The following is a 27,110-nucleotide window of genomic DNA, read 5'->3' on the forward strand; positions in this document are numbered from 1 at the left end:
CTTAAGGTCTGAGATCTCCTCAGTTGCTCAACCAGGCAAGCTTTACAGAAGGTCTTCAAGTCCACACTTGTCTTCTTAAATGACAAGGTACGTGATGACTGGAGCAAAGCTGCAGTTGTGCAGTGTGGATAACAGCAGTGGAAGCCCCCAAACAAAGCTGAGTGGAGCAAAGCAGCTGGAGAGAATTGGTGTAAGGAAGCCTTGAAAGGAGGGGAGAGAAGTGTACCTAGAACATAACAGGCAGAGAGTAGTTTCAGGAAGAAAACTGAGTGGGAGAAAAAGACAAAGGGAATACTGTGGGGTGAGGAGGTAGTCTGTATGGAATGTGGAGGATCCAAGATAGAGGTTGTAGGTGGAAGCAGTAGCAACGAAGGGAGCATTCTGCTCACCTACTGTTTCTAAAGTTAGCTGTTCTCTAAGATAAGCCGCTCGTGTGTCATCTGATGGATAGATTGATGCTCTCCATTTGTGGGTTCCTTGTCTTTGGAAGACCAGCAGGACTTCAAGAAAATTTCTGCCTTTCCTTTTTTGATTTTAAGTTACAAAGATGGCAGAGAGAAGCAGCGGAGCTACATGCTTGGCATCTCTCAGGACACGCATCTGTCTGTTTTTGTAGTTTTCAATACTTTAATTTTTTGGATGTGCTGCTGTATGCCATGTTTTTTGCATGGGATCTTACTTCTGCTTGTCGTCTTTTTTCAGTATCTCAGTTTGAAGAAGGAAAACATTGTTTCTAAGTCTTCAGTTGTGATCTAGCCTTAGCTTCCACATTAGACTGTTTTTTTATTATTATTATTATTATTTTTCCTGTTAAGCGAAGGGGCCAGGACCAAGGCATTCAATACAATATACATTTCTAGCTGGGCTGACCAGGTGACTGAGAAGGTTTAGCTGCCAGAGAATGATCCATGGGACTGCAAATGGTGTGAGTGCAGGTGCAGAACAGACAGGACAGGAAGGAAGATGTGTAGATGGCAAAAGTAGTGCATGTAAACTGGCTCTGACTAGAGACTGTGTGAAAGTAAGTATCTGATGGCTGGTGGAGCTGGACTTCAGAATATCCTAAAAACAGTACTAGTGCAAAAGCAATTGCATCTTGATCAGTCTATGGAAATAATTACCATGTGCAGTTGCTGATAGATGGATAAGACATTCAGATCCAGAGACTCCTTCTGATCTTGGTTCCTAATAAGGAGAACTTAATGGCAGCTTATCTTCAGTTCAGTTGTTTGTCATTAGTGTATGTCTCTTTCCTTTGAGCTCTGAAGAAAACCTTCATTTTTTTCTTCTATGACATTGTGCTATTATTGATGACTAGCGTGGAAATTTTGGCCAACGTTGGAAATCTTAAGTAGATACGATTGTGTTCCCCTATTTCCATTCTGGACAATTTTCAGATCTGCTGGGCTGTTAATGCAGGGTAGCTGATACTTTTTAAAAGCTGATTTATTGAATGTCAAGTGTAAGTTAACTCAGAGCTAAAGAGGAAACTTTACTTAGTAGCAACCAGTTCCCTGCTTTGAGAAATACCACTTTATACCCGATGTTTTTCTTAGGTTCCCTTCCTTGCCATGTGAGAAAGGTTGATTTTGCTGGTCATAGAGTTGGGGTTGAGTTTTAATTGTACATACTAGCTAGAAAAGAGATCGACAGCACTTGGGTGCTGAAAGGTGCTATATATGTTGTTGTTGTCAAGCATGTATAAGCTATGCCAAAAGAATTTTCGTGAGTCATTTAAGCTTTTTATTTAAAAATACCTCATTTCTTCAACTCCTCCCACCTCAAAATTAGTAATGCTTGAGCAATTCACTCCGAGCTTGGGGGGGGTGCAGGTAACTTCTTTGCAGTTGCTATGGTTTGCTTTAAGCAAAAGTCATATTTAAAGAAACAGAAAAGCAGTTCTAATGTAGACTTATAATAGGAAGAGGTAGATAATTTAAAAATATATAGTAGTGAATAATGGAGAGATAACTATTTATCAGGGCAATTGAATATGAAGTTGGATTACAAATGAGATTTGCTATTAGAAAGCACTGAAGACAGGTTCCCAAATTATTGTAACATACAGGCTACAGCTTGTCTCGTAGCTTGGTTATTTTTGACAGATGCTGAATGTACTCTTTAAATGGAGGTGCTTCAAGTGTGTGGCATCATCAAGCAGTTAATTTTTATCCATTTTTATTTGGATTGTCAAAGCAGACTTTTGCAGTGCTACTGGGCAAAATATAATTTTATTCTTTGTTTGGACTCCTTGGATCTTTTTATCAGTTTCTGTATTTATAATGTGGGAATAATATGCTGAACTTTTTTGGGGGGAATACTCAAGAGGTGAAAGGTTCCTCTGGAACATATTAAAGTAAAGAATATTTTGGAGGTTGAAAGTAACCCTTTCAGTACATATAACGCACTTGTCTTTTTGTAGTGTATGTTTAAGTTGGTGTTGTTTAGTCACTTGTATCTTGCTTTGGTAGTTCTGTTGACATATTGATTACTAATAGTGCTTATTACCTATGGCATTTCTGGTTCTCCAGCAATTGATAGTCTGCTTCAACGCTCTGATCTGTGTTGCTGAACAGATTGGAAATCAGGTACTGTTGCATCTCCCCGTCATCTCTAATTCTGCCATCACTGTAACATTCTGCAGCAGCTACCTGACAAGGGAAGCTTGTCTCGAAGCTTTTGTGGAGACAAGATTCATACACTGTTTAGTGCACTGGTAAATTGTCTGATCACTAGGCGCTATGAGAATTTGACAGAGTATAGAGCTGCTTGGTCAGTTAGAAAATTACTTAAGATTGTTTGTTTGAATAAAAGACCTAAAATTTGACCTTCTTCCAAACATGCAAAATGTCTTATGTGGCTTTGAAAATACTACCAAGGCTGAAGATCCAAGGACAGTGTCTTCTGCATGTGGGTGACCTCTTAGTGGAGTTCAGAGGAGGCAGTTATTTAACCGATGCCCTTCTCCAGCTGATGATACAGACGATGCTACTGTGGTAATTTTTGTGCAATTAGGAATTCCATAGATATAGGAACAAAGAAATGTTTTCAAGCTGAGAAGGATGACACAAGCGTAGAAGAATGTCTCTTCAGCACAACATCTTCAAAGGTTATAATAAAGGTCATGCATAGGGGTAGGGTGGAAGGAACAGGAGGTTGTGTGTTGATCGTAAAATCCTTTCATAAAGTGAGATCTACGGTGAGAACAAAGGCCTGTTTGTTAACTGGTTCTACTTGAAGCATTCTGTTTTGGGAAGAGAAAGAAATCGTTATGTGAGGCTTGACCTTTCAAACACCTTCCAGCAAAAATGCTTTCTGACTTCACTCTGCTGCTTGTAAATTCTAAGAGAACTGCAGAACAAATGCTGGAGTTTTAGCTCCTTTGTGTCTCTACTTAGTGCAAGCTTTACCTGATGCTCACCGTCTAATTTCACCATGCCTTATGGCTGTGGGAGGTTGGTCCAACCTTTTGAAGCTACATACCAGCATCTACGTCTCCTAGGCACCTATACTGTGCTGGAGAGCTTGGAGAAGCTTGGAGAAACTGGGTAGAATGGCACAGGGGAGGGAAGTTGGAGTAGGAGGAGGAATGAAGACACTCTTAATGTATGTAGCTTCTTCAGAGGGCTGGAGAGGCTGGGAAGTGCTACTGGATAGGAACTTTGGGTTAGACATCATCATGTGAATCTTCAGTATTTTTAACTTTCAGGGATGGGACTAAATATCCTTCTCCTATTCTTGGATTTGAATGTCTTCCTGGGACCTTACTTTGGCATGGCAAACCGAGGAATGAAAGCTAGTGTCTAGCTAAGGTGTGTAGCCTGCTTTATTTGTCAGTGCTTCTTAATTTATTGTAGACTTGAAAGAAGAAAGGATGTTTTCTTATCAGGATGATGTCTAGCCTGTTTCAGCCGTGCTTGTGACTTCTTTCTTTGCCAAGAAAGACATGAGCAGGATTTCATAGGTCTTCTATTAACATCCTGAGGGCAGATGTTAGTCGTGGGACTGCATAAACGACGTTTGCTGAGCACTGGCCCCTGGCATGTGTGGCAGCAGTTTTATGCTCCGTGTGCTTGGTTTGGATGCAGGCTGCTGGGATTCCTGATTGATGGGTAGCAGCTCCCTGGGGCAAATTGGGCAGTTTCTGCAGAGTTCAGGTGATGGAGCACCTGAACGGATGAATTTGTTGGTTTATAAAAAAGAACTTGTAGATTTGTATAAGTTGTGTTATTTTCCTCTCTGCTATTAATTGATTTTACTGGTATTTAGTATTATTTACTTAACTAGCCCTGTTAGAATTCAGGAAAGGATGGAAACTGAAAGATCATCTTATAAAAGAAATGTTGTCTGTAGCTATGATGAATATTGAGGGTTGATATCGATTTATTTTTTTTAAATTTACTTCTGTAGCTCCATGTTATCCCAAAGAAAATCCCTGTCCCATCTTACAAAGCGAACTATAAGCAGATGATGTATGATGTTCAGAAGAAAGGCTACAAATGCTCTTCTCACCTGGTTGGCCAATTTCATATTAACCTTTCCACGTCACCTTTTTCAACCAAAACTAGAATTCTTCTGTGGTAACAGCATTTCACATTTGGTTAAGTACAGGTGTAAGAAATGCAAATAAATAAATAAAAATAAGTGGCTTTCTTATAAAATAATATTCTAAATTCCCTATGTGCAGCATTTTTAGGAAGTATCTCCTTTCACTTATGTATTTGTTAGTGTACTTTTACTTAATTGTAGCGACTATCACTTTCTATTAATATATTTTAACACTATCAGTAAGGAGTTTGACTCCAGTTACTGATGGAAGATAATAATCAAAATCTGATGTTATTTTTTATGGTTCACCTGGTGAGATCAGGATGGGAATTCTTCATCAACAGAGCCTTGCTCTGCTCAGATGTGCACAAAGGAAGTTCAGGCATTTCAGTGGCCATCTGGCAACCTTTTAGTCATACTGCTTGGCAGGTCTCACCTGGATACGTTGCTCTGTGCTGCAATGTATTTATTTAAGTAAAGCCAGCTAACACCAAAGAATTGGGTTGTGCATCCCTAAGAGTTTGTAGATCATGGTGACCTAGTAGAGTGTGATAATATCTTGGGGGAAACAGTCTTACTGATGATAGAAAGGTTACAGCAAAGCCGTTTACAGCCATTTCTTCTGTGTGGAGGGGTTGCAGCACTCCAAATGCGGTGACTTATCCCCATGCCCTTTTTGTTTTCAAGAAGCAACGCTCCTAGGTCCATTTGTTGTCTTCCCATGTCCCTGCTCAGTGTTTCTGCTCTTTCTCATGCTCATCCTTTCTAAACTGGCTCTGATTTTAGACCCTGTGCAAAAACGTGCAATCTTAACTCCCAAGACTACTATTTAATTAAGTGTGAACCTGCACCATCGGCTGGAGTAGAATTAAGCTCAATCCTTCCCTTTCCTCTAAAGAGGAACGTGTAGCTTGTAGGTGTTTGCTTTTTAATTATTTCACAGTTTTTATTTAACTTTTTAAGAAAAAGACACATCGCTCATCTGAGTTTCAGCTGAAGTTAGAAGATGCGATTTCTCTGCTACTGCGTGCTGGAATGCTATCAAGCAGCATTGCTCTGGCAGCAGCAATCAGCATTTCCATTAAGCTTGCAATTTGCACACCGTTGGCTGTAGTTAGGTGGGAACAGTGAGTACCAGGAACAGGGGCTATGTAAGGTAAGTAAAGGGTTGGAAACGAAGTGGCTTACTCGGCTGATCCCGGGAGCCATGGGTTATGCCAGCATGCACCCTTGCCCTTGCCATGCTGTTCTTCCTGATGAAGAATAAGGCTGCTTTCATGCTTATGCCCTGAAATTCGTGGGGAAAAGAGGGAACAGCTGTAGATCTCCAAGATGCTGGCAGCGGGGGGCCTGCCAATAATAAGCTGCTGTCTGCTGCAGAGCTTTGGTGGCCGGGAGCAGGAATGTAGCAAGCAGGGAGACAGCGGTGGCAGCAGCCCTCCAGCCAGGTGGCCATTCCCCCTGCAAGCAGGTTTCTTCCTCCTTATCAGAGCAAAGGAGAGGAGCTGAAGCATGTTAAATAGCGATGCTGACAAAGCTTGTATTGCTTCCCCTGCCCTCCTGAGAGAGGGGACTGCGGCGACGGTGCAGCAGCTCTGGTTTCCAGCACTTTGGCTGATTGACGGGAAGCAGCAAGCGCCGTGTCCCTGAGTAATTGGTTAGCGTGTCCAGGGACGCCGGGATAGCTCGTGCCTCGGGGGGTTCTGGTGCATTAGTTTGTAATAGCAATGGAGCTATTTCTTGGACACGTTTCGTGTTCCTACTGCTCTATCTGGAAACTACCTCTGGTTCTTTGCTGTCAAAACCTATCTGTAGACATTCGTCTCCTGCTGGGTTTGTTTTGATCACCGTTCAGCCGAGTGGTTGCCCATGCTGAACACAGCCAGATCTGCTCCTTCCTAACGCTCAGGTCATCGCTGGGTAACGCATTCGAGCCTTTTGCTTCCCTACCTCTGAATTTCTCATCAGGTATGGCATTTATTACAGGTGATTACTCTATTCCAGGGTCTCTTTTCCTCCTTGTAACAGCACAGTGAAACCAGTGAGGATATGTGGTTATCCCAGCTTGGCTCTTATGATCTCCAGCCTGGAACAGGAGACTGGACTGGGCTGTGGTTATGGTATTGTCAAGTCATGCGAGTCTGTTATTTCCCCACCCTGTGCAGTAGTTTCCCTAACACGTGAAGGGAGTCATGCTGAATTTTAGAGTCTGGAAGAGCGTTTGAGAAAGCATTGGTTGGCACGTTATTCTTCAACAGGTAATTGATGTTGGCCACTGTTAGAGACAGAATACTGTGTTTAGGTGGGCCTTTGCTCTGACCTGGTACAGTCGGTGCTGTTCTTGTTAGCTCCCTGATGTAGAGCTGCTCAGATGCCAGGGGACAGATCTGTGTTCAGAAACAGCGACCAGCTTCTGGGGGATCTCTGCTTCCCAGAGCCTGATCCCTCTCTTCCAGGAACAAGGAAGAGAAGCAGAGGTATGGCTGGTGGTTACAGGTCATATTGCTGCCTTCAGCAGCCTAGCTCAGGTAATTCCTTTTTTGCTGAAGACTGAAGCCAGCTGTTTCCACTTTGGGTGCTGCAGCAGACAGAACAGTGCTGTTTCCTATCTAAAGCTGGAGCAGTTGAAGCACACAAAGACTTGAAGTGCTGCTTCCAGAGAAATTGAATTCAGTTTCTTCTTAGTTCCAGCCTAGCGCACCGATTCTTCCCAGGTCTGGTATGCCATGTGCTCCTGTGAGTGGGATGGACCTTGCCTTGAGAATGTGTTTAAGTGAACAGGCTGCCTGTAAGGAGTCCAGGAGGGTTACTGTGCTGCTGAAGTGCTTGTTGGCTCAGGATTTCTGTGTGGCAGGGAGGCATTGCCTCATCATTATCAGCTGCCCTGTAGTGCCGTGTGGGTGGAGATCATCTGAAGGGGGATGCCAGTTGAGATGCTGAAAGCAGGGCACTGAGCATATTGATGATACAGTGATAACCTCCAGGGGGAATTGGGAAATCACTGTTCTTCCCAGTGTGTTCTGAGAATCTGAGGGTAGAAAACCAGAGGATATTAGTAGAGCACAGGATCCTTGTTAATTGATCTTACACTGTAGCTTCTGGGGAGCCCTCACATCTTTTTTTCCCCTCCTTTGTTCCTTTGTTGAAGGCCATTATATGCACCATTAGAAAATTTTTTGACCTGCGAGCACAGCAGATGCGGCGACAGAGGCTTCCATACTGTGCTCAACTCATCCAAGATCTCATTGATGTGTGTCTCAGGGCTGTTCTCTTCTGCTCTGTTGTGCAATAGCACATCAGAGCCTTCTGATGCTTGTGGCAGAGTCTGTGCTACATTCTGACTTGCCCAAGGGACGGTGTTGCTTCTCTTCCTTTCCCTTTTTTCTACTTAACCTATCCCCATGCTCCTGTTCCGTTACACGTGAGCCAAAGGCTGAACACAGACACTGAACAGAACAAAAACTGTCTGAATGCCAGATGTGCCAAGCCTGAATTTACTTCTGTTTGAAACAAAGCTTACAGGGAAAGGAGGTAAGTCTACAATGGGAGGAGGAATATAGGGGAGGAGGAGGGAAAGAGGGAGTGCAGCTGTCCAGACCTGGAATTGCCTTTTTCGTGGTAGAAGAGAGGAAGAGAAGCTGTCTGCCCACAGCCTCCTTACAGCAGATTAGCTTGCAAATGGCTGAGCAGGAGTACTCTTGCTCCTCAGCACAGACTGGCCACAAGAGCAGATAAGGAAAAAATGTCAATATTCAAAAGCAGCTGCATGGTGGAGGAGCTAAGAACCTCTTTCAGTGCAGCCATTTCAGTTTAAAAAGCTGGGAAGGTATCTGTAAAAGCTGATGATCTCATTTCTTTCCCCCTTTGGCTATAATAATCCTTGGGAGTGAAAATTGCCTAAAACCTGGTTTGGATGAGTTGCACCACTGTCACATCCAGCCAGTCATGTGGCTTCATGCCCAATTTAAGTGTCCACTTAGTGTGCTTATCTACTTGGTTTTGAGGCTGCAAATATAGGTGTTCAAGGCTCTGTTCTCTGCTTGTCAAGTTGTGAAGTGTAGTCAATATGCTCAGCTAAGGGCACAAAATGAGGAGCTCACATACAAATGCTGATTGCTGCTAGTTTACTTCAGTTACAGCCTCCTGGTTTTGTTGCTAAAGAAGTTCCGGTGACACTTATTGCAATGTGAAATTACGGATTTTGAGGCTTACTGTAGTGGGTGTATTGTATCCTGGTGAGGGATGCCAAAAACAGGTATGTTTAGAAAAAAAAATACTCCAGAGTGTATTGCAGAAAAACAAGTGCTGTTTTTCAGTTCATATTGAATCAGTTCTCTTGCCCAAACCATCCATCACTGTTAAATCCTGGGACAGAAATTTGGATAACGTGGCTGTGGCGAAGCAAGGACTATAGTTCTGTCTGTCTGCACAGCTGAGAAATTGAAACTGCTGCTCCACTGGGAGCAAACATGGATAATTTCATGGCTAGTGTAAGAGGGCAGCCTGCAGATTGGGTACGAGAGGAAAACAGTTTATTGCAGTAGGGAAGAAGTGACACATCTGCTTTGGCTCCAGGTTGCTCGGGAACAGCGGTAACAGTGCCCTGTCGAAGCTCGGGGATGGATGGATGTTCAGCCAGCTGGACCTTTGCTCTCAGGATTTATTTGGTGTGTGTAATTGTCACTGAAGGGCACTCGGCATCTGAAGCTGGGTCTCAGAGCTGTTAATCCCGAAAACTTCAGGGCATAGCTGCCTTCATTTTCAATGCAGGTCTGCCTTACAAGCAGAGGCTACAAAGGTAGTCATGGATTTAGACTCATATCCACAGTGTTGCTGTGCCTTTCTTTGAGCAAACTGAACAGAGGCTGGTGCAGAATGTGCTGGCAGAGAAGGAGGTTGGTCGTTCTCTGAGCATTGGTGCAGGTAAGAGCACTACAGCTTGTGGGGTTCCCAAACTGCTGGGTATTAGTCTGTGCAGTGCACACAGTTACTGTAAACCTGGAGGACCAGCTCTGAGCCCAAAATTGAGTTCCTTCTTCATGTGAGGCATCCCTCTCTGTCCTACTTCTTAGGAAGTAACAACACAGGTAAGTTGTGAGTTGATGCCGTGCAATTCAAGTACAAAGGTGGATTTCAAGCAGTAATATCTTGTCTTTCAAACTGAAACAGGAAAATTAAACACAAGCAAACTTATTACAGCAGATGTTGGGGTAGAGCACAGCAGCGGGTCTTTATATTGATGACAACATTTAAATAAAAAAAAAGAGCAATGCAAGTGCTTCAGGGAGGTGTCTGAGATATACTGCAATGGACAATTGTGGGGTGCTTGCCCCTGTCAGTCAGTATTTGTGCTCTAGATAGTGATGGTTAGGCTCTGTCTTTTAAAAATAATGTCTTCTCACCACTAGCAGCTTTCGTGTTCGCGGTGTCTGGATGTTCAGCGCCTTCTCTTCACGCTGTGCGACCACCTGCTGCCAAAGGCTTTTCAACAGGGTTCTGCTGGAAATGTGAGAGGCGATGGTACAAAAACACGAGGCTTCGTGCCATTTATTGTGGAAAAAACAGAGCTCTGCTGCTCTGCCTTCAGAAACCCCAACTGCAAGTAGCTGAACAGCAGCGCAGGGGCAGGAGAAGTGGTTATATGGAGTCTTGTGGCTTGGAAAAGAGGTAACATCATGCTTATAAGCATTAACTAGAGGAATGGCTAACAAGCTGCTGTGACAGAGATGCAGGGCAGCTGTCTTCAGTCCAAAGCACTGGCTGCGGGAGACTGTACTTTTTGCTGTTGGAGGCTTGGTTACCTTGGAAACCTGTTTTTAGCTGGATTTCTGCTCCAGTGGAGAGCCAATCTGTACCTGCTACTTCTTTGTTTTGAAATGGCTGTTTTGCAGAAAAAATACCTGACAGGAGTGTTTCCAGAGCTGGAATCCAGGCTCTGATTTCACTCTGATTTTGGTCCCAGGTGTTTGAGTGTCTGATGATGAGATGCTGATGGTATTAGGAGTTTTGTGGTGGGACTGAAAAGTTATCAGTATTACTGCTCCACAAAGTTGTCGTCTGTCATGGAAGGGGGGGGAGGCTGCTGCTGCTACTTAATTCCTGGAATAGACTTGCAAGAAAAGTCACTTGCCCATCTGGAGTTTGCAGAGAACTTTGTTCAATCTGGTTTGCAATTGAACATCAAGCCACCCGCTGATAGATCAGAATAAACTGAAGTAACTTCTGTCTGCGATGAGTAAATATCCTCCCAAGGACTGTAGACTTCTCTTTTTGGGGCCATATATAAACTTTTGATCCTCCTTGTGAATCTCTAGTATTGGAAGGCAGTGGTTGCAGGTCTGTATTCATAATCTCTGAAAGTTTAATTCCAGAATTTACGCGTCTCTTCACATCTGCTTTTTCACTGTAGGCTTTCTGTTTTTATCTTTTTGGAGTACCCTGCATTCCTGAAGGAATGTTGAAAGGAGGATTTGAGTTTTGCCCTTACGTCATTCTTGTTCCCTGTACTTTATCTACTCCTGTTTCATAGCCCGTACCTTTGGGCTGAGTTGAATGATCCATTTTCTATTTGCAGTGGGGTTCTTCCAAACTAAAGTTGTTTTTCGTGCAGGCTTACTGACTAGTATGTGTTAGTTGAGTAGATAATGATAGTGTCTGAAGGTGGCAGTAATTACTTCAGTTCATATTGCGTAGAAATCTGAGGTCATATTTAAACTTTATAAATTCATGGACAATTTGTTTTGCCTGTTCAAATGGCATATCTCAAATCTTTCATTTGGTACTGGGTGGTAACTGCTTACGTGTCTCACTGACCAGGTTTCTCTTCTAGCATCTAAAACTTGTGGAATGTGGTTTCTAACAGTCTAGAGCCTCACAAGTCATGGTGAATTTTGAGAATCCAAGTATTCCTGGTTGTTTGGCTGGAAATAGCTCCAGATTAGTACACCAGAAATATCTGCCCCTAGGCTTCTCTTGGGACTGTTGAGCTATTGTGTGTTTTTCTTTTTCTTTCTTTTTTTTTTTTTTGTTTTCCCAATGTTCTTTCCTGACTGCACCAAACCATGAGCAGCAGTATGTTTTGTGGAAGTGCTGCCACAAACCGGGGAGAAAAGGAACAGGTTAACAAATTCTAGTTTCACCTGTAAGAAATCAGTAGATGCAGCTAGCAATTAGCAGGTAATCAAGAACCTTTTTAAAAGTCTTTTTAGTGTTCCAGCTTGACTGTGTAGACCATCTATTTCAGTTTTTTAAAATCTTGAAACCTGTTGACTTCAGAGCAGAGAGTACGTTAGGAATCTGTTCTAGGCAGGTGTCAGCTTTAGTCCTGAGCAGGTATCCTGCAGAATAAAATAGCTTTCTTCTTTTAAAAAACAAAAAATAAATCCAGAACTTGAAGCAACAAGGTAAAGAAATTTCCATTTCATTCAAGTGTATAGAATGCAATTGCTTATTGTAAAGTCTGTGTGATTAAAGCTTTTTTAGCCAACCTTTTTGTTAATTCCCACTATCACTAACAGATACTGGGTGGTTACAGCAGAAGCCTTTGTTTTCTTTCTCAAGACAAGCGTGAACCAGATCTGTAGTCTTTACTGCACAGCCCTAGATAACTGACACAATAAAGTAGTACATCCTTCCTTGTACCATTGCAGCAGCAGTGACACAGAGCTACAGAAAAGCTATGCTGAGTTTTTTGTTTTTTCATCTTTTTATTTTTTTTTTAAACTGCACATATCAACAGGAGTGACAGTTTGGGGCTGACTGCATACATCATGTTGGTGATGTATGAAGCAGAAAGGAGACAGTTGGATTCTCCAGCTCCAAGGCTCATTTGAAGGTCTGGCAGGTAGAAAAAAAAAAAAACAAAAACAAAAAACACACACACAGAAAAAACCTGAACCATCTAAGCTAACAAGTGACTTAACCTTGAGCCGGTGTGAACTTGATTTGGAAGTCAGTGAAGGAGAATAAATGTGGGAATTGATATATTTCTGAGAAGTATGCAGCTGTCATTTAAGTTAGTTGATATTGGATAATGAAAATGCATATGTATTTAAGTGACTTGTTGAGAATGGCTTTGCTTTTAGTTTTATTCCCCAAAAAAATGTGTTTTCTCCTAGCTTTGATCAACTTGTTGAAGTTTCTCATGTCTAATGAGACAGTGCTGCTGGCCAAACACAACATCTTCACCCTTGCTCTTATGGTGAGTACAGACAAATCAAATCCTCTTCTTTTAAACAAATTAATTAAACTTGAATGAATTTTAGGAAAGAATTCATAATTTCTGCCTGGGTAAGGAGGTATCAGGACAGGGCAACTAAGCTGAGGAACATCACTGGCTGGTTTTGCCAGATATTTGGAAAATGGGGAGCTTGGAGTCACTGTATGGTCTCCTCATTGAAATAAACAAGCTTGTGTGAGGAAAGATTTAGCTTAATTTTCCAGATTTGGTAATGTTTTTTCTCATTGTATGGTTCTTTGTATACAAAATACTAGGAAGCTGGTTTTCTGGACCTAGATATGATATTATTTAACCTGCTTGTCTGTCTGTTCTGTACTGTGATGAAGACAACAGAACAATGAGCTAATGCAATACTGGGTAACAGAAACAAGAGCTGTTTCTTTGAAGGTTTTGAACATAGCTTGTATTCTCTTGAAGTCTAGCTTCGTGTAAATATTCATGTTGTAACTTCTTTTCACCTCTTTGTATAGGTTGTGAACCTATTCAACATGTTTATCACTTATGGAGACACCTTTCTCCCCACGCCCAGCAGCTATGATGAGCTGTACTATGAAATCATTCGGATGCACCAGAATTTTGACAACCTTTATTCTATGGGTGAGTACCTCCTGACTGGTCAGGAATGAATTCTAACCATGAGTAGAAGTGAGGATGGTGGTGGGTGTTTGTCAGGTGTTCTTTGTCCACCTGCTGCCGATGCCTGTCTCCTTGATTGGACATGTTTTGTGTTGATATATTTGGTAAATTAAGAATTGAGAGAGAGAAACTTGTTAAAGCAATACATATTTTTAGTCAGAAGAAAATAGGAGCAGACCCATTGCCTCTCTAACAGCCAGTTGCTGTGATTTGAAGTGGCCAATTGTGCCAACAAATTTATGTGGTATTACACATTTCATGCATTTTTGTTTGGTCCATCAATTTGTAGTTTGCATCCATCACATTTAAGAGTCAAGGTCAGTACATGCTGCAGAACTAGCCAGCACAGAGAAGCACTCAGTGCAAACAAGAGTTTGGAAAAGAATTTGAGGAACTTTTATAACAGGAAGCTTGCTGTGCTAGACAAATCACATCTAGAGTAGTTATTGCCAAAACAAACCAAGAGAACAGCCCTCGCAAACCTGCTTGCAATGACAAGCAAATCACTGGACTGAAGAATGTGCCTACTGGCAAAATAGGGAGAAGCTGCCATCCTTCAGAGAGAGAGAGACGTGCTGGAGTGCTACCAAGTGAAACCCAGCAGGGAAAAGAGGAACAAAGGAGAGCAAAGAATGCATGGAGGCAAAATCAGACTGTGTATACACAGGAGCCTGTAGCTAGGGGTAGCTGCAGCAAAGAGTGGTGGAGTGCCTACATGCTTGAAGCTGTGAAGAAAAGAATGAAGCTGTGTTTTTTGCTTGCTTTGTTCTAGAAGGACCTTTATTCCATGCACTCCCTGCTCCCTTCTCAGTTTGATCGCCCATCGAACAACAGGAGTTAATATAAGCATTTAGGGGGAGCTAGGGGCTGTGGGACAGAGACAGTTGGCCACAACACTCTGCTGACATGGGAGGGAGTCATCCTCACCAAAATAAAAGGAGCCAAATACTCCCTGTAATTGCAAGCGAAAATGAATCGCCCTTTTTGTATGAACTTCCTACAGTTTTCATCTGTTATATAAGGGATCAGTTGGTCAATTTTGCTCTCTGAGCTCAAAAGATTTTTTGCTAACCCATTTCCTACTCCCGAGAATTGCAGTTAGTAAGATGAGGTGATTTTACTAGTCAGTAATTTTTTCAAACCTCCTTCTTGTGAAAGCTGAAGGAAAGTGGATTGGATAAATAATACTCTGAAATACTTAGTCAGGCTGCAATAGGCACATCTGACCTTTTTCAACACTTCATATATCACATGAATGTTTTCCATCCTGCTATATAGGACAAACTCATTTGAATTAATGTTGTAGAAGTCTGCAGAGAGGAAACTCTGAATACGTTACTTCAGATATTCAAGTACAGTACCTACAGATTGACAAAATAACATTACTCAGAACTGACTTTTTTTTTTTTCCCCTGCAGATGACATGTAATGGTAGCACAAGGAAGTGATAAGGCAGCACTGTCTTGAGTTGATGAAAGCCGTAACTTAGCCAGACTAAACTAACAGCCTCCTTTGGCTTTGTCAGTCCAGCTCACAGGGGTTACAGTCACCCTTCTATCCCCTAACCCTGGGACATCTGTCCCACAGATGAGAAAAAGACTTTATCCTTTAATTTTCTTGTTAATATATTGAATCTTTGTAAAGTGGAATCTAGGTGTCTTGATGTCTTTTAAAATTTCCTGAGTCTGAGATTTATCCAGATGTTTAAAGACTAAAAGTTTTTCTTGTGCAACAATAGGCGAGAGTGTGCAGCCACTGCGCTTATGGATTCACTTGTAGCATCCATATTTCTAGTTGATCGTAAATACAATATGGATGAAGTGCTATTGCTTCACTTCCAAGTCTAAGGCAAACTCTTATTGTAGAGTGCAACGCTAGAAAACCCTGTATATACAAATTCATAGTAATTTTGCTTTTGTTCAGGCAAAACAGAAAAATAATCCAAACATTTGCTACTGTTTCATTGTTTTAGTCCTTAGCAAGAGATGTTCAGGTAACTGCCACCATAGAAACGCTACAGATTCTGACCTAGATAAATATTTTGGGTGCTCTGGCAGGAGAAAAAAAAAAAAAAGATTCCCTAGAAGTTCTTCCTATTGCTGAATGTTTTCAGATCTGCTCCCAAGTCTGTCAGAGACCATCTGTGCAACGGAGCAACACACTCATTCCTGCAGGGAGTGTTTTTCCCTAGGCTGGTGTGTAATCCCTCTCTGCAGTTCCAGATAAACAGGGAGGTAAGGGATCCATCACTGCTGGGTTAGATTTGTATCACAGGATGTAGCGCTGTTCAGGTGGGATCTTTCATAAACAGGAGATGCAGGACAATAGCAGCGTGTAGAATAAAAGGTTTAATAGACTTGGGATGCTGTCCCGTTTCTGAGGGAGAGCAACTTTAGTACGTGGTAATGAAATCAGTCAGGAGAATTAAGACTCTTCTCTCCCCTGTGTTTCCTGCCTCCCAGGTGTCCTGCACACCTCTTCCATGTTCCTTCATTTTCTTATACAGGCTTCAAAGAGAACTGCTTTGCATCACAGATGGTCATCCTTGAGATGTTGCTTTGTTGTGGTTTGCAGGCTGCCATCCCACCTGGGCAGACTTGTGACATTTTGGATGAGAAGACTGTCAGTTCTGTGCCAGCACTGGTAACTGTCTTTTCCTTTCAGTTCTGAGGATTTCTACCAATGCCGGTCAATGGAAGGAGCCTGCAAGCAAGGTGACCCATGCGTTAGTCAATATTAGGTAAGGAGTAAAAGTTAATGACAATTTCAGAGATTCTTGTCTTGTGTGTCTGCATTCTTATTATGACACGTTCCCATTTGTTGTATTGAACTTGGTTTTGAATTTGTTTGCTTTGTTGGGCTAAATTGCTGCTCTGAGCAGGACCCTCTGGGATAAAGAGAGGGTCACCAGGGTTTGATTGTCCTTTTCCTAATAATTCTCTCAGCTCTTCTGTAGACTGAGTGCTTTCAAAACATACCACAAGCTGTAATGAATTAATCCTCGCAGCATCCTTGGGAGAAGTTATACAGTAGGGAACAATGCTGTGCTGGCAGGACGATTGTAGCCTAATGGATTTCTGTTGCGTGATTCTATTGCAATTCTATGAAGCTATGAAGAGGACGATAAGGCAGCTATAATAAGCAGATCCCAAGCCTCTTTTAGGATGACAAGATTTCAGTGCATGTTTGAAATTGATTATTTAGATGTTTCAATATTCTTTTAAACTTATTCTTTCTGTTAAAGGGCAGAAGCTATGCTCTACCTGTAAAGTTAGGGAATATCTGGGGTTGTTTTGTGCTCTATTCCTCCAAGGCAGCAGTAATTTCTCTTTGTGGCTTGTGAAGCCACTAGTACTGACCAAGCTGGAGGATGGGCTGCTGGGACAAGTGGCTCTTAGATCTGGGTGACTGAAAAATAGAAGAATGAGAGAGAGAATTTACTGTTTGTTTCTGGCTTTTAAGCAGACCATACACTGAAAAAGCATCTGCCGATTGCTACCCTGCTTATTTCTCAGGTGCTCTTTCTGAGAGGTACGGTGTCTTTCTGTGTAACAGCAAGTAGCTCGGTATTGCTAGTACTTGTCATTTTTCCTAGTACAACAGAGATTGTGTAGGGCAGACTGTCTGAGGGCATCTATCAAGTCAGCATACATCTTAGATGTCTATAAACTACCTTAGTAAGTCTGTGAGCTTAACCTCACGTCTAGTTCTGGAAGATTTGTTTTTCTCCTACCGTTATTTTTGTTTTTTTTTTTTTTTTTTTTGTAAACAGACATAAATGAATGCTTGTGGGCAGATAATGCACTCTGAATGAAGCAGCAGAACAGATAGCTGTTGGCAAAGTAATGTCATTTCATGTGACACCGTGTCTGCCGTGGGAATTCTCTGTATAACCAGAGAGAGAAGTCTAATCTGGGAAAAGATTTAAAAAATAAATAAATAAAGCCACCAGCACAAACAACAAAAATACAAGAGGTCATAAAGGGTTTACGCTCGCCTCTGGGTTGTGCAACCAAGATCTTGTGTCTATTCATTTACTATTGGCTTAACAACTGTTTTTGTAAGGATCAGCATGCAACTGAGAAGAGATACCAAAAAAATGGCACTGTTACCTCTCTCTGGACAGCCTGTATCAGAGGGTGGTGCTGGCTGGAGCCTGTGGAGCCTTCAACATGTTTCTGTGCTAGATTTTAAGTAGATTTTTCCTTTGTTCTGTTCAATGCTTATTTATGTTGAAATTTCATCTGGTCTTTCACAGCCTTTGAAGTTTTCGTGAATGTTTGTTTTTCTTGGTGAAATTAGACAAAGCCTAAATTAGATATAATTCAAGGCCTAGAGAGGGATTAGGCTTTAAAGTTAGTCTGTTTGATTTATCCACTTTCCTCTCTCCTGAAGTGGGGGGGAGAGCGGTGTATTTAATTTGCTTGTTTTTCTTCTCATGCTAAAAAAAAAAACAAAGCAAAAAGCCTTATAATTGAAGGGGTCTTTAACTGAGTAGATTTCAGAGCAGCTGGCTGTTGGAAGCTGGAGAAATTCCCAGGTGCTGTAGTTGTGTGAAGGTGATGGAAGCATCACGCTGTCACGAGTGGGGATAGGACTAGATGCACTTTTTTTCTGTATGAAGTCAGGGGCCTGTGGTGATGTAGTATTTTTCTGACCTGAAGACTGAATTTAGGCATTTGAAAATCTCAGTTCATGCAACAGAAAAAGACGCAAGGGGACAGTTCCTCCAGGAATACCTTGAGCCTTCCGGGGTCTGAAGCAGCAGCATCCACAGGAAGAATTAAAACCAGGGCCATATATTTTCTTCTGATGTCGGATCAGGAATGCACACTGGAGCCTCGTGCAAACATAATTGTGACTCTCTGCACGCAATCATGGAGATGTTGCAAGCCCAAATCAGCAAGGAGAAACAGGGAGAGAGGATGCTTAAGTAGAATAAACCCTCTAGGGCTGTCAGGTTGATGGTTTTATTAGAGAAGCAGTACGTTAACACGTGCCAATATTATTATAAGATGTAATTATGTTATGCATTGATAAGAACATGCTGGTTTCTACTTGCCTTAGCTCCTCATTGTCTGAATTGCCTGGTGTTTATGCCCCTTTGGTTTCCCCCTAGGGTGGCATTAGCATACGGTTTCTTACTTGATGCCTTTGCCATGAAGAAAATAGGTTTAGAGAAATCCACCTCATGTTGGATTTTATTCTCCTCAGCTTGTTCCGTTGTTCTGGCAGGTTTTTATGAGCAATGATTACCTGCTTTTGGCTGCATCAGTGCAGTGCAAAGTCACGCTTTGGTTATATCTCCATCTCATTACAACTGCTATTTAAAAATAATAGTAAAAATTGTCACTTCCTTATTGTAAGGCCTTTACTGGGAAAGGTTAAAAATGTAAGAAAAAAAATATCCGTGTGTGAATGGATGATGGTGGGCTTTACTAAGTGTCTTAAATCCTAATGTACAATTTTATGTGTATTTCTGCAAGGAGAGAAGTGTTTGTTTACAGCTTCTCAAGGGTGCAGTGGATCTATGTACAGGAGGAACGGGTGGGGAGACGCACAGAGCATCCCGTTTGTACCCCCCACGGTGGCGGATTGACGAGGTCATCTGATTAATTGCTTGTTCCAGGCAGGCTGAGGAACACCTAGAGAATCTTTGATATAGTCTTGTTTATTCTCAGCTGGAGAGAGATCCCACTTTGGTTGTGTATCCTATTATTGTACTAACTGTGTAGCTGGACCATGTTCTCCAGGAGGCAGCGTAATTGGGTTTTGTTGTTGCTATAACTTCATCTGTTTTTTTTTTTCTGTTCCTTACTCCAGTGTAAAGAATAATCATGAATGTTATTTTCATTGAGTATTGAGAGAAGGGGAAATACTCCTACCTTCTCTCCATACCTCTCCCTTTTAGAGATAATTCATAATTTCTGACCAACCTAGAGAAAGTAGAAGACAGAGTAATAGCCTCAGCTGGCTGAAATCTTATATACCACACTGAAATTAGTGATCCACATCGCTGTCCTATCTCATAATAGTGCTTATAACTTCTATCTGCAAATTCAGCTCTGCTTTGCATAAATAATTGAGCTAGGATGGACTGCAAGATGTGGCTGTAGCACTGATGGGGCTGAAATGAGGAGCTCTAGCTGGTAGTGGTTTGAAAACTCACCTCCTCACCTCGGAGGAAATAAGCAACTTTTGATACGAGTAATTTTTTTTGAAGCTAATGAGCCTCTTTAAGATAACATTGTGCAGGTTTGCATTTAATGAGAATTTTATTAATGCCAAGTTCAAAGGGGCACCTTCTGATTGCTTACTCAGTGAGGAAGGTGGCAGCTGAAGCCTTGTATTCTTTTAATAGACTTTCTCCTGATCTGTGATTTTTTTTTTCCAAGGTGAATAAATAGATTAACTTGATGATTAATGGATTGAATTCCCCATTGTCTGAAATTCAGTCCCATCATCATTTTAAAGTAATTTTATTTTTCTCACTCAAAACACTTCTAACAAGTGGAAAGTAAGTTTGTAGTATGGAATAGGTAAGAGATATTTTTTTTTTTCCCAAGCATCTTTTATGTGCTGCTGTAGCACACACTGCAATCCTCACTTGGGTGCTTTCACTCACTTTGCCATTTTGCAGCTACTTCACACACTGTGATGTTTTCTTTGTACAGGAGGGGCTGCTTCTCCCAAAGCTCCTTTTGGGGTCATAAAGGAGAGATTGGGGATTTGGAGGAGCACTTATAGCATTGCACAGTTGTATATAAAATGGTTATACTTGCCACTAATGTAGGCAGGAGGACTCTGAAGGAACATTTATGTCTTCACTTGGGTGAAAGAAGGCCAAGGTGGTCTGTACTTTGTTGTAGGATCCCTGCCATCCCCGCCCTGAACTATAGCTCATGTTAAATGACCAGCGCTCCACAGAACTGCACTTACTGAAAACCTGACAGAGGAGGCTCCGTTCAGAGATCTGATAGAAACTGAGCAGCTGCAAGCAGTCTACATTGTACCTTCAGCATTGTTCTGCTTTATGGCAATGAATTCAGCATCTCTTCACGGGGAGAAGAGCGAGATGCTGCTGACCTAGTCATGTTGTAAGGGATGCCTGTCGCGTTTATGTAGGATACATTTAAGATCAGACATGCTGATAGGTACGGGCTTCTCTGTAGAGTGGGGGCCTGGGGATTACAATCAGCTGAGACTATTTAAAATACATATTTCTCACTTCTCCCCCCAGCTCTTCTCTCTCCATCTCCCCCGCCCCCAACCACACACATTTATGCAGACACACACACAAACATATTTCCTTCCAGTAGGAATAATGGAAAAGAGAAGGCAAACCCAAAGACTGCTCATGAAAATAAGTGGTCAAGAAAATATTTTTCCATTTGCATATATTAAAAAAATGGATGTGTATATATATAATGTATATTTTATGTATTTACACATGAATTTATCTATGATGTTTTATATATAAATGAGTACATATGCCTGTGTGAATACATTTTTATAAATCTCTGTTACATGTATTTGTGTGTGTATACAAAACCCACACACATCTTGCCTGGGATGATGGGCTAATCTAAAGCCATAACTTCCCACTTGGAGGGGAGGAAAATCATGACACATTTCCAATGTTGGTTAAAGATGCTGAGTTGTTATTCCCATCAGCAGCATTTGCCAGTGGGACTGTGCTGCAGGAGTAACCTAAAGCTGGGCAGTGCAGAACTGCTGGGCTTGAGCCCTTCAGTGCTGACACCAGGGGGTGCTCAGGCATCCAGGTTAGCCCTGTCTCATCTCGAGTTGGTTTCCTACTGACTCTTAAACCCAATTGCGAGGGCTGCCACTGGTGGAATAACAACTCCATTAAATTGTTCAGTGAGGTATGTTTAATGGTAATGACCTCTGACATGCTGTCGCTGCTAATCAGTCTAGCTGAGCTCAGATCATAGGCTAGTACAAGACAGTTAACAAATTAGGAAAGGGAAAAAAAAAAAAAGGCAATGAAACCCAAAGAGAAACTCATAAACATGTTTTATTGGTACTTTAAAATGCTAATAAAATTTTGCTGAGGTTAAGGATCAAATTGTTACTAAAATGCTGTCGGAGAACTTTCAAGATACGCATACTTACTTGAAGAATTAATTCATGTATTTTTTGAAGTGGTAGCCTGAAAAAATGATCTAAGAAAAGTCAATTCTAGGTAAGGATTCTGGCTTGGTTCTAGGTCTTTTCTGGTGAGTTGTAATCACTCCAGCCTTAACTGAAGGAGCAAAGTTAGTAGACCCTTATCATTTGACGTGTTTCGTGTTGCATGTTTTTCTTGTTACACAGGGATTTTGGTGCATCAGAACAGTTCCTGAGATACCACAGCACTTACGGCGGAGCTTGGCTGCTCTGAGTTTGTCTGCTGCCACTGCTTGTTTTTTCACTTGACCTTGCAGTCTCTGGTAGGGAAAGTTTACTTGCTAGGAGCAACAGATTTTGATGTGAACAGGTTCTGGCATTAGCTGGCATCTCAACAAAGGAAGGAGGTGGATTCAAAGGCAAAAACCTCATTTATAGGCCATTGCTACCAGCAGCTTAGTAACAGAAGAATAAAAAAAGAAAGAGGCATTCTTATCTCAGGATGCATTGTTTCATCTTTCCATGGCACCCTACCCGTGCTTCCAGTGTTTTTGTTAACTTTTAGGGTTCTTCTCTAGTTGTGAAACTTTGAACGTTTCACGTCTTTTTTACACTCTCTGATTTCTTGTTGAGATAGTGGTGTTAGCCTTCGGTTATTGCGCTTTATTTACTAGCTGATTCATCTTGGTGTGTTTCGCTTACAGAACACTAGCCAATTTCATTCGGCTATAATTTGCCTTCATTCTTTCTCATTCATGCAGTGGCTTAATTAAATGTTGTCTCTGCCACTGGCCCAAATCCAGAGAGCAAATCTGCCAGTGGAGTGACATTGTATGGACCAGTTCCACTAACACAGCAGCATGGTTCAGCAAGTCAGGTGCATCCCAGGTCACCTTCCCTCTTTTTGCCAGTAGATTCCATTTCAGTCGTTCCTTACTGGGAGGTGTTTCTTACAATGTCAAGGCTGTTTTCTCTTTTGGTTTGCTCTACCTTAATTTTCTGCAGTGGATTTTTGGGAGGGTTGTTATTTATGGTAACTGAAGGTATCTAGAGCTGATGCTGATTTTGAGCAAAACTATTTGCATGGCAAAGAAATGTCTCTACCTGAGATGCCAAATATCCCTGAAGGCATGTAAAAAGCATGTAGACGTGGTTCTTAGGGATGTGGTTTAGCAGTAGACCTGGCAGTGCTAGCTTAATGGTTGGACTTGGAAAAGACCTGTAAGATTATCAACCTAAACGGCTCTGTGCTTCTAAATGCAACTGCCCTGTAAATAGGGAAGTTTGTCTGCAGCCCCTGTTTACTAGATTTGTGTCTGCAGAATGTGAACACATAAGATGGAGTCACTTAAGCTGCTACCAATCTTTTCTTGATAGCTTAATAGCTTTGGAAATATGCTTGGCACACAGTTTCAACTTTTGGGCTAGTGAATTCAGAGTCTGGAGCTTATTGAGAATAGCCATCAGGGGGGAAAAAATGAAAGGCACTTATTATTTACATTGGCAGTGTTTTTGATTTATCATAGTGGTGGACCTAGTATTCATTTCTCTACTGACTTGTTTGCGGATATTTTGTTCTTGAATTCCCTTGCTAGGCACAGGCAAGTTATGTATGAGCTCAGTGATACATTAAAGCATATGCTGCAAAGCTGGGATGCATTTTTGTATGCATCTTGTTGTTGTTGCAGTACAAAATCAAAAAAAGGTCTGCTGTTTTCCCACTTTGAATGGTTGTATTGTTTCATTCTGCTTTCGAGAACAGTCTTAATTATTCCTCTGGTATCAGGGCTGGCCAGAGTTCAAATCCTAATTGACAGACTTCAACCTTACGGTAGATACCTTTGTTGGTAGCCCTCTTGAAGCCAAGAAGCAAGAAATGAATAGGTTCTGCAGCCACAGTCTCTTGGCCCCAAAGAACTGGCCCTACTGGAATACGAATGAAGCACAGTTTGAAACAGCTGCTTACAGCTTGTCAAAACTTCGCCCATGCTGTTCTTATTCTTTCAGTAAATATAAGGGACTCTGATCTCCACCGGTCTCAAGTCTAGCTTTCAAGATTTGCTTTAATGGAGGGAGAACATTAAGGTGCTTTCTTCGTAACCCAAACAATGTAAAAATCATTGTGAGCTTAAATAACACCTTTATCCCTTGAAACATAATGTAGAATAATGCTGCTTTGCTCTCTGTTAAAAAGAAATCTGTTGCTCACAGCAGCAGCTGGAATTATTATTCCCTCTGAAAGTCTGGGCTGTGGGATGTGTACTTATTTTGAAAAGCTTTTCAGAATCCAGTAACATGTATTTCTTATTATCTTCGACTAGCGGGGGGCCTAAAATTTGTTTTTTGCTCTAGAAATGTAAATGTCCTATTCACTTAATTCTCCCTTTAGGACTAAATTGATAAAGTACCTGCTTATTAAGTACATCTGCTCATTAGGGAAATGAAGTACCTACCTTATCTCAAACTACAAGCAAGTATAATGCATTGTTAGCACGACTGCAGAACTGCTGTCTGTTTGAAGATTGCACCAGAAACTGGAGCTCCATTCCCAGGGAACCGTGGGAGGAGGGCATCTTGTTTAGAAGGCTTTGTTCGTTAAAAGAAACATGCATCCTCCCTTGCAAAGGTAAAATATTTATTGTTCAGGAGCTCTTCCTACTGAAGGCAGAGAAAGTTGCCTTGCCCCTAGCACAGGGGCTAGCTTTGCAGCCGGCAGTAAGAACTGGTTGGTAAAGCCAAGACTTTGTGTATACCTATAGCAAGGTGAAAGTGAAACGCTACCTGCAGTGGAAAAAAGGGAGCACACCTCAGTTGGGATTTTTCTTCCAAAATGTGAAAATATTCTGGGCTCAGATATGTGTGTCCAGTTAGAGACTGTAAGAAGGTTCAGCTGGTCTGGATTCTGTTGACTGAAATACCAGCATATTTGGGAGAAAGTGCTGATTGGGAATGTAAGCTTTCATTCATTTCTTTCTTCTTCATTTTTTTTTCCCAAATCTTCTATCTGGAAAGATGATTCAGAAAATGATGGGGTAATGCTTCTGAGGTAGCCCTGTCCTCCTGAGCTTTGAGGCCAGGCTCAAGGCAAGCTCATCTCATCTCATTGCCTGCCTCAAGGGAAGCTTGCCGCGAAGCTCTGGCAGTCAGAATGTCCATATGCTTGGCAGGTCCTCAGCTGTCAAAGGCAAACAAATTAAGGTAACACTGATCTCAGGAAAATCACCGATGATGGGTGTCAGAGTTTGATATCTCATGCTTGTAAGGGTTTGGTTGCAGGGATGTTACTTAGTGCTAGGAATGCCCCAGTGTGCTTTGTCAGCCTGTGTTCTCCCATCTCTTGAAGCAGGTGTTAGCTGGCTGTGTTGCTGAATGGGAAGATTCACCTGCCATTCATTGCTGCCTTTCTGCATGAGGGCAACGGCCTGGATTATATTAGCTGCGTGTAAGGGAGGAGGCTGGAGATCTGACCCCAGATAAGACTACGTAGGCAGGAAAAATAAAAACGAATGTGTTTTAGCCAGAGCCTGTTTTTTTTTTCTTTTGTTTTGTTTTTTTTTTTTTTGTTTGTTTGATTATTTTTTTTTTCCATCACTGATGCAACTTAGCATGACTCTAAGCAGATGTTCTTTTGTGCTGCTGCAGGGCAGGGTGATTTCTGCAAACAGCTTTTTCCATTAAAAGCAACTATTGCCTAAAGTTTCAGTTTGGGTACTGGGCTTGAGACAATACTGCCACGAGCCCAAAAAAGTGAGAACGTGAGTGCTGCCCGGCAGTGTCTCAAGAAGGGGACCTTGCTGCATTGGATTCCTGTTTGATAGGATATAAAAACAATTTGTTTCAAATGTCTTTTATTTTGAGGGTGTCCAAACGTGGAATGACCTGAAAAGCTCCCTGGCAGTTCTTTTACCCGACTTTGCTAGCAGACTTTGAAAGCCCAAAAGCTCTGTCATCTTGCTGCTTTAGTGATTAATTAGGTCATCACTTCGTGTGTTAATTACAGTGACATTTTTCTTCTCATTAGGTGGAGTATGGGAAGTTTGAGTCTGTAGGATGGGAAGTAATGCAACCTTTGTGACCAAGTGAAGGATCACTTCAAACTTTAAAACACTGAATTTCAGTGGTGTCTCTGGGTACCATGGAAAAAATGCTTCTATCCGCTATAGAGGGTATAGCTGGGGTGTGCTTTGAGGGCAGGATAAATGCCTTTTATTCTAAACAATCTTGTGATGTTGCCAAGACTTTGGATGAGAAACTTTAAGCTGGCTCCTTCTTCAGAAGGTTGTGGATTGTGCTAATTAATGGAAAGCTCTTGCTGCTGACAGAGGGCGTGTGAATATGAAATACCTTTCCCAGTGTCCTTCATGGGGTGTCTGAAAGGCTTACCAGTGAGCCTCTTCAACAGGACAGTGTAAGTGCTCAAAGGCCAATTGAGCAATTTACCTACACTTTAATTTTTTTCTTTAAATTATTTAGTGCCCTCTTTAATTTGTAGCACCATTTGCTTCAGAATCTGGACTTGACATTAACTTTATATGGACATTCGAGATGAGCCTGCCTGAGGCAGACGTTCCTTTCTAAACTCCAGAAGCAATAGGTCTGCCATATGTTGGTCCTAATTCCTTTGTCCATTAGCATCTGAAAGCTCTGGTTGCTTTGAGGCTAGCCTGTGTGCAATACCTTGACCCTTGCTGAAGGAACAGAGCCACTGTACAATTCTCACTGAGTAGCTCCTATTTTTCTTCCACTCTCAATATGAAGTTTTGCCAGAATTGAAGATTTGCAAAACAAGACAGCTCCAAGATTTTAAGTTTGACTGGGAAATAAACTCAGATTGCAGTACTGGAGGTGCTTCCCAAACTCTCCTCAACAAAGATGATCTAAAACTGGAAAAAGGTTGTGCGGTCATCATCCTTGGAGTTAGTCACATTGTGCCTGGACAAAGCTATGAGCAATCTGGCATTGCACCAGATAACCTCCAAAGGTCCCTTCCCATCTAAGGCATGCTGCAATCTTGTGATTCTGGCTTGGACAAATGGTAAAAGAAGCAAAAAGGCTTATTTTGTTTGGGTTCTCTGTGCTCCATACTGCCTCTGGATCCAGTTGTTAAAGATGCTGAGTAGAGCACTTATTGAAATCAATAAGAGCTCGTGGTGCTCAGCATCTATTTTCTTTCTCTGAAAGATCAGTAAAGGGTAAAAACGAGAGGTCTTGCAGGGTGCTGCTGCAGATGCCCAGCATTGTCTGCTGGCTCTGAGCTTGCCAGTCGATTGGATCCTGCTGATGAGACTCAACTATGCAACTCAGTCATTTGTAAGAAGAAACTATTCCAGTATGATTAATGCTGTGGTTGATGATGAGGACAGAAAGCGCTTCTTTGAATAATGCCTATAATGGCATATTCCCCCGTGTGTATGTTTAAAGGAAGAGTCTATGCTTATATGAAATTGAGGGCATTTAAGAGGCAGTTAATGACAAGTGAAAATGATAGCTAGGGTAGATTAATTGTTAAATGAATTGTGCCTGCACTTGCTGTCATTTTAATGTGGTATCAGTCTAA

General features: G+C 41.8%; 1 protein-coding gene across 6 annotated transcripts in view; it reads left to right on the plus strand.

Moving 5' to 3' along the window:
- The window catches only part of ARMH3 (armadillo like helical domain containing 3), a 118,689-nt gene that overhangs the window by 38,330 nt on the left and 53,249 nt on the right, over positions 1 to 27,110 (plus strand). For 5 of the 6 annotated variants that reach the window (XR_011098229.1, XM_068688273.1, XM_068688274.1 and 2 more), the window contains 3 exons: positions 12,666 to 12,748; positions 13,258 to 13,384; positions 16,088 to 16,163. Coding sequence is in view for 5 of the 6 variants with exons in the window: in XM_068688273.1 (XP_068544374.1) it covers positions 12,666 to 12,748; positions 13,258 to 13,384; positions 16,088 to 16,163 (286 nt within the window). In the remaining variant the exon portion in view is untranslated. Of the gene's footprint in view, positions 1 to 12,665; positions 12,749 to 13,257; positions 13,385 to 16,087; positions 16,164 to 20,292; positions 20,348 to 27,110 lie in introns of those variants that run through there. The other variant, XM_068688276.1, reaches the window with a different exon arrangement.

Source organism: Anas acuta, chromosome 7, assembly GCF_963932015.1.
Source record: "Anas acuta chromosome 7, bAnaAcu1.1, whole genome shotgun sequence".
In the NCBI taxonomy this organism is placed as follows: domain Eukaryota; kingdom Metazoa; phylum Chordata; class Aves; order Anseriformes; family Anatidae; genus Anas; species Anas acuta.